Source organism: Meleagris gallopavo, chromosome 2 (assembly GCF_905368555.1).
Source record: "Meleagris gallopavo chromosome 2, MGAL_WU_HG_1.1, whole genome shotgun sequence".
In the NCBI taxonomy this organism is placed as follows: domain Eukaryota; kingdom Metazoa; phylum Chordata; class Aves; order Galliformes; family Phasianidae; genus Meleagris; species Meleagris gallopavo.
Genome location: NC_139405.1, coordinates 85,987,088 through 85,994,277, shown reverse-complemented (window position 1 = coordinate 85,994,277; position 7,190 = coordinate 85,987,088). Strand labels below are relative to the sequence as shown.

General features: G+C 46.9%; 1 protein-coding gene across 4 annotated transcripts in view; it reads left to right on the top strand.

Annotated features, from left to right (window-relative positions):
- Positions 1 to 4,908: 4,908 nt before the first annotated feature.
- LOC100542939 (E3 SUMO-protein ligase ZNF451) overlaps positions 4,909 to 7,190 on the top strand; it is a 37,708-nt gene continuing 35,426 nt past the window's right edge. Inside the window, exons 1-2 of one of the 4 annotated variants that reach the window (XM_085217844.1) lie at positions 4,909 to 5,034; positions 5,576 to 5,659. In XM_085217844.1, coding sequence (XP_085073970.1) covers positions 4,924 to 5,034; positions 5,576 to 5,659 — 195 coding nt within the window. In that variant the 5' untranslated portion in view covers positions 4,909 to 4,923. The other 3 variants (XM_019613235.3, XM_010707841.4, XM_085217846.1) reach the window with 3 other exon arrangements.

The window sequence follows — 7,190 nt, the reverse complement described above, 5'->3', positions numbered from 1 at the left end:
AACAGTCACTTGAACTATTTGCTTTTATTACTGCATTTTAGATTAAATTTGAAGATTACCATAGAAAAGTGAACCACTGTATGTTACAAACTGCTTATTAAGAGCACCTACCTGTTCTCTAAAGAGGGGAATACCACAATATGCAAAGAATGGAGTAAAAACTTTACTGTAAAAATACAGTAGAGAATAAGCAATGTTCTCAATGGTTTTCATGCATGTCAAGTTCATATCCTCTCTTACTATGGTAAATAGGTAGGATTCAGAAAAAATACATCAATATTTTACAGATGAAGAGTAAATGGCACTATGCAGTGTTAATGCTAGTGGGAAATCAGCGGTTAAAAAGGCAATGTTTCATTTTAAGGACCAAGGAAAGAAACATAGAAATTCAAATGTTTAAATTCTATGAAAGAAAGCGATTATTTTCAAAGCATATAATAAGTACGTGGTTGCCAGAGAATATTACTGAGAAGGTCTGCTCAGGAACAGCTTCCACATCCTCTGTAATCCCAACTTCGTTTGGAAGTTTGGATGTGGGGATTTTAGCTCATCAGTACCGGGAGTAGCTGCACTTTCCTAGGTTTGTCTCATGCTACCTCGGGTAACCTGCTAAAAAAACTGGGTACTCATGCAAGCAAGACAGTGAATCTGCCTTGAAAATGGCCCAACAGCCAAGAACTTCAGCAGCCTGCCTACATCTTTCCTCTTCTGCATGAAAAAAGTCTGCATAAGAATTGTCAAAAGCTCACCCAAACCAGGAAGCCTGTGCTTTTCCCAATAATCACCTCAAATACTGTAGTTTTTTAATCAAAGTTTTGTTGGCATACCGTAAAAGCTGACATTACTGCATGTATCAGTTCTCATACTATTCCTTTTTTCCTTAATTCTTTGCATACCTCGAGGATGTTTGGATGAGTCTGCAAAAGCAAGTACACTTCATTCACATGAGCTACTGCTGAAAAGTTCATATTCAAATGAGAGTCATTGTCATACGGCATCAGTTTGAAAAAATTCTGCCACCTTGTTGTTCTTCTGGTAACCCACTATTACTGCACTTTGCAATATCTATACTCATAAATAAAAAGTAATTAAGTTCAAATGCAAGCTACAAATAAATTGGCTGCTACCAACTACCTTTTAGCACACTGAAGTTAGAAATGCAATATATGAAAGTCAGGGCATCAACAAGACTTTAATGTTTGAAGTAGTAGTCATTTTTCTGTTACTTTAATAATGAAATAAAACTCATCAAATCAGTGTTTATATAGCCCAACAATAGTTATTAAGTTGTTAAATTTCTTAACTGGTATATTATAATCAGCAGTCAAACAGGAAAAAAGAAAAACACGCGGATCGTTTCTTACAGGGAGGGATAATTTTGAGTTCACAGAACAGCAAATCCAGAAACAGACAGAAAAAAATAAGCCATTAATAATAGCCATTTTGTGAATTTAGAAATACAGATTCTTGGAACCTTTTTAATTGAAAGGGACCTTTAGAGGTCATCTAGTCAAACTCCCACGCAGTGAACAGGGACACCTACAGCTAGATCAGGTTGCTCAGAGCCTTGTCCAGCCTGACCTTGAATGTCTTCAGGGATGGGGCATTTCTGGGCAACCTGTTCCAGTGCCTCACCACCCTCATATCATAAATACTTCTTCCTTAATCCAATCTAAATCTCCCTTTTTTTAGTTTGAAACCATTTCCCCTTGTCCTATCAAAATATACTCTGCTAAAGAGTCTGTCCCCTTCCCTCTTACAGGCCACCTTTAGATACTGAAAGGTCACTATCAGGTCTCCTTGGAGCCTTCTTTTCTCCAGGCTGAGAAGCTCAGAGCTCTGTCAGCCTGTCCTCATAGGAGAGCTGTTCCATTCCTCGGATCATTTTTGTGGTCCTCCTCTGGATGTGTTCCAACAGGTCCATGTCTCTCCTGTGCTGAGGACTCCACATCTGGATGCAGTACTCCAGGTGAGTCCTCACCAGTGCAGATTAGAGGGGCATGATCACCTCCCACAACCTGCAGGCCACACTTCTTTTGATGCAGCCCAGGATACAGTTGGCTTTCTGGGCTACAAGAGCACGTTGCTGGCTCATTTCCAGCTTCCCATCCACCAGTACCCCCAGGTCCTTTTCAGCAGAGCTGTGCACCATCCTTACATCCCTCAGCTTGTACTGATAGCAGGGGTTGCTACAACCCAGGTGCAGGACCCTGCACTTAGATTTATTGAACCTCATGATGTTCTCCTGGGCTCACTGCTTTGAGCCTGTCTAGGTCTCTATGAGTGGCATCCCATCCCTTGGATGTGTCAACCACACCACACAGCCTGATGTCATCTGCAGACTTGCTGAGGATGCACTCAATCCCACTGTTGTCATTTGTGAAGACATGAAAGAGCTCCGGTCCCAGTACTGACCCCTGAAGGACACCACTCATCACCAGTGTCCATTGAGACATTGAGCCATTGACCACCACTCTCTGGGTATGCTCTTAAAACAAGTTCCTCATCCATTATGCAGTTCACCCATCAAATCCATATCTTTCCAACTTGAAGAGAAGGATGTTATGAGTTACTGAACCCAAGATCTCAGTGAGGTTTGGATAGATTACATCAGTATCTCTTCCCTTGTCCACTGACAGAGTTACACCATCATAAAAAGCAACAAGTTTGGTTAGGTGGACCTGCTGTTGGTAAAGCCATGCTGGTTACCCATATCACCTTGCTCTCTTCCATGTTCATTAGCATAGCTTCCAAGAGGATCTGCTCCAAGATCTTCCCCAGTACCAAAGTGAGGATAATAGATCAGTAGTTTCCTGAATAATCTTTTCTATCGTTCTTAAAAATGGGTGAGATTTTGCCTTTCTTGCAGTCATCAGGACTTCACCTGACCACCATGACTTTTCAAATATCATCAAGAGTGGCTTGGCAAGTACATTAGACAATTCCTTCAGGACTTTGGGATGCATCTCATTGGGACCTGTAGACTTACGGATGTTCAGGTTCCTCAGGCAGTTGTGAACCTGATCTTCGCTTACAGCAGGGCACTGCTCCCCCAGTTCCTACTTTCTGAACCACCTATTCAAGGGTAAACAGTTGCTCATGTGTAGAGCTGTTGCTAGTGAAAATTGATGCAAAAAAAGGTGATGAAAGCCTCAGCTTTCCCTTAGTTTGTCATTACTAGCCTGTGTTGCTCACTAGGGAGAGTATGCTTTTCTTTTCACTGTGTCCATCTCCTGTCATAAAGCTGTGCTTCCAATGATACACGAAATTAAGCTTTAACAGTGTAGTAACTTTTTAAAAGTGCACTACATTAATGCTAACATTAAGTACCGTGTGATGTATTATTTCTTCACAAAGCTCCTAGAACTAGCATTAATATACTACCCTGAATTCTTTCCCTCTCCGTATACAAAATTTAACAGGTACTGGAAGAGTTCTGTGTGCAGCCAGCTCTTCTGTGTAGACGCACAAGGTGATATTGCTCACGTCAGTTTACTCCAAGGCAGTGCATTGAACAAACGTGATTCATACCAACTTTTATTCTGGGTAGCTCAAAGTAACTATAGAGTGAAGGAGGAAAGCAAGACCAGATATATTTGCACACCTAAAAGGCAGAAAGCAAGTTGAAAAGAACACAACTAGTTTTAGCTGCATTTATTTAGGGATATCATTGTTAAATTACAGGTGTTCAACAACCAGCATTTAATTCATTAATGCTCACAAGGGCATTTCATTTCTCAGCAGCAAAGCCTACCACAGACATCCCAAAGGCCTACAGGCTGCTTCCCACCCCAGCTGCTGCAGCGCATCTTGACAAACCCAGCCAAGGCACCCAGATTTTAAAGAAAAGGTTACAGAGCACCAAAGTGGTACTTCATTTGTGAGCCTTTCCGCATGCCCCAGAAGGTCTAGTTTTTAGACTTTCACCAGGTATGTCTTCTGGACAAGCGCATGGAGCTCCAAGCACATCGGCACTTAAGGAATCTCCCAGAGATGCAGTGTGCAGGTTAACACCACTTCCACCCCTTCTCGTGACTGGACCAACACACGGCATCTCCAGGACTGGAGGAGGGAGCCCCAGAGTCCTGCCATGCCAGCGCTTCACCCTCTCAGAATCACAAAATCACAGAATCACAGAATGGCCAGGGTTGGAAGGTACCTCAAGGATCACGAAGCTCCAAGCCCCTGCCACAGGCAGGGCCACCAACCTCCCCATTTAATACTAGACCAGGCTGCCCAGGGCCCCATCCAATCTGGCCTTGAACACCTCCAAGGGACGGGACATCCACAACCTCTCTGGGCAGCCTGTTCCAGCACCTCACCACTCTCTCTGTAAAGAACTTCCCCCTGATATCCAACCTAAATCTCCCCTCCCTCAACTTAAAACCATTTCCCCTTGTCCTGCAGTTGTCAACTCTTTCAAAGAGTTGATTCCCCTCCTGTTTGTAGGCTTCCTTTAGGTACTGAAAGGCTGCAATGAGGTCACCCCTCAGCCTTCTTTTCTCCAGGCTGAACAAGCCCAGCTCCATCAGCCTTTCCTTGTAGGAGAGGTGCTCCAGTCCCCTGATCATCTTTGTGGCTCTCCTCTGAACCCTCTCCAACAGCTCCCTGTCTTTCTTGTACTGGGGGCTCCAGACCTGGACGCAGTACTCCAGATGGGGCCTCACAAGAGCAGAGTAGAGGGGGACAATCACCTCCCTGTCCCTGCTGTCCCCTCTTCTGATGGAGCCCAGGATACCATTTGTCTTCCGAGCTGCAGAGAACCGTTCCTAACGAGGGCAGCAGCGGTGCCTGAACAACGACGCGCCGCGAGCCTGCCGGCGGAGCGCGGGGCGATAGGAACAGCCAAGCCGGCCCAACGGCGGGCCGAGCCGCCTCACCCGGGCCGGCAGCGGCCGCGCAGCCCACCACAACGCGGCGCTCATGGCTCCGCCGCGGCGCCGCCCCCGCCCGCCCGAGCGGCCCTACGTCGTGCTCGGCCCCCTACGGAAGCGTCGTGCGCGTTTCGCTGCTCCGCACAGAAACTGCGCTCAGGCGAGCTGAGGGAGGAGCGCGCGGGATATGGAGCTTGTGGAGGGAAGGGCGCCGGGAAGGGAGAACCCGTGTCGTTAGCACCTGCCGTGGGGAGGGGGAGCGGGGCGAAGCGGGCGGCAACTACAAGTCCCGGCAAGCTGCGCCGCGCTGCCGCCCCACCGCTCCCGTCGCAGCCGCCCCGAGAGGAAGAGGAAGTGGCGGGAAGGGGAGGTGGGTCGCCGCGGAGCGGCGCGCAGTACCGCTGTGCGGAGCGTAGCCTGCCGCTGGGCGGGGAGTGAGCGTGGCTGCAGCGGGAAGGCGGGCGGTGGGGCCTGGTGGGTTAGGCCGCGGTTTGCGTGCTGCTCTGGGGCGGGGGGAGGCGGTATGGGTCAGAATTGAGTTCTTATAGTTCTGGTAGTGCTGGAGATGGTGGCTGAGTGGTACGGAGAGGCCTGTTGGGTGAAAGTGGGCTGCGAGCCCGAAGTAGACACGGAACTGAAAACGTGAAATTAAAGCAAACTTCATAAAATGATGAGGCGCGTTTTGGTTTGTTTCTCTGTAGGTAATGGAGTCTTGCAGCTCTACCAGCATTTCCGAGAGCAAATCGCCGACTTCTGAAAGTGAAGATGAGATAGAGTTTGTTGGAGTAAGTACATCTGGAACGTGGAAAATGTGCTGCCCACTGTAGAAAGTGTGCTCTCAGCAGTGTGACCAAATGAGAGCAGGTCTCTGAATACTGTGTTTGTGGCCTTGGTTTTATCTCAAAAGAACACTTTAGTTTTCAGATTTAAAGATTATTTCATTTGGAAATCTTTGGCGCTTTGGTGTTGGCTTTAAAGATGGTTTTGTTTGGAAATTTTTTGTGGCAGATAACAAATTTATCATAGAATCATAGAATAGTCTGGGTTGAAAAGGACCACAATGATCATCTAGTTTCAACCCCCCTGCTATGTGTAGGGTTGCTAATCACCAGACCAGGCTGCCCAGAGCCCCATCCAGCCTGGCCTTACATGCCTCTAGGGATGGGGCAAACAGCCTCCTTGGGCAACCTGTTTCAGTGCATCACCACCCTCTGCGTGAAAAACTTCCTCCTAATATCTAACCTAAACCTCCCTCTCAGTTTCAGACTATTCCCCCTTGTCCTGTCACTACCCACGTTTATTTTAAAGGGGCTTTTGGCCATTGCATTGTAAAAACAACAGGTGATGTCACTTGGTTCCGTGAAGCAGCACCTAGCACGAGTGGAGATGAGAGTAGTCAATGGGATCTATGAGGTCATCCATTTGTCATCATCACAGATGACTTCCAGCAATCACACAGTGTTTTGTTTAATGAGTAGTCTCACTGAAGTTAATAAAATGAAGCTGCTGCAAGCTCTGCAAAATGACATCCAAATCACTTTGTTTAGAGACATACAATCATGGAGTGGTTTGGGTTGGAAGGGACCTTTAAGATCATCTACTTCCAACCCCCCCGTTGTAGGCAGGGACACCTCCCTCTAGACCAGGTTGCTCACAGTCCCATCCACCCTGACCTTAAATGCTTCTGGGGAGGGGGCATCCACAACCTCTCTGGGCAACCTCTTCCAGTGTCTTACTACCCTCACAGTAAAGAATTTCTTCCTAATATCTGGTTGTAATCTACCTAGTTTAAAACCATTTCCTCTTGTCCTGTCGCTACCTGCCCTTATAAAAAGCCTCTCCCCAGCTTTCCTGTAGGCCCCTTTCTGGTACTGGAAGGCTACTATAAGGTCTCCTTGGAGCATTCTCCAGGTTGAAGAGTTCCAGCTCCCTCAGCCTTTCCTTGTAGGAGAGGTGCTCCAGCCCTATGATCATCTTTGTGACCCTCCTCTGGACCTGCTCCAACAACTCCGTGTCCTTCTTGTGTTGGGGACTCCAGAACTGGATGCAGTACTTCAGGTGGGGTTTTACAAAAGCAGAACTGCAAGAAGAGTTAGGAAATAATGGGTTGGAGGCCTTAGCAGTCTTCTCAAATTGTGAAGTACTGTGTAGCTACAGTACAGCACCTGGCTTGCATCAGCATAACCTTAAGATAATTGCACCTATTAAATATCTAAGGAAGAATGGATATTTTTCATGCTGCCGGTGTTCTGGCCTCCATCCACTGTCACTGAGATAGTGCTGGGTGACAGGCATGTATGGAAGAACAGAATGTTG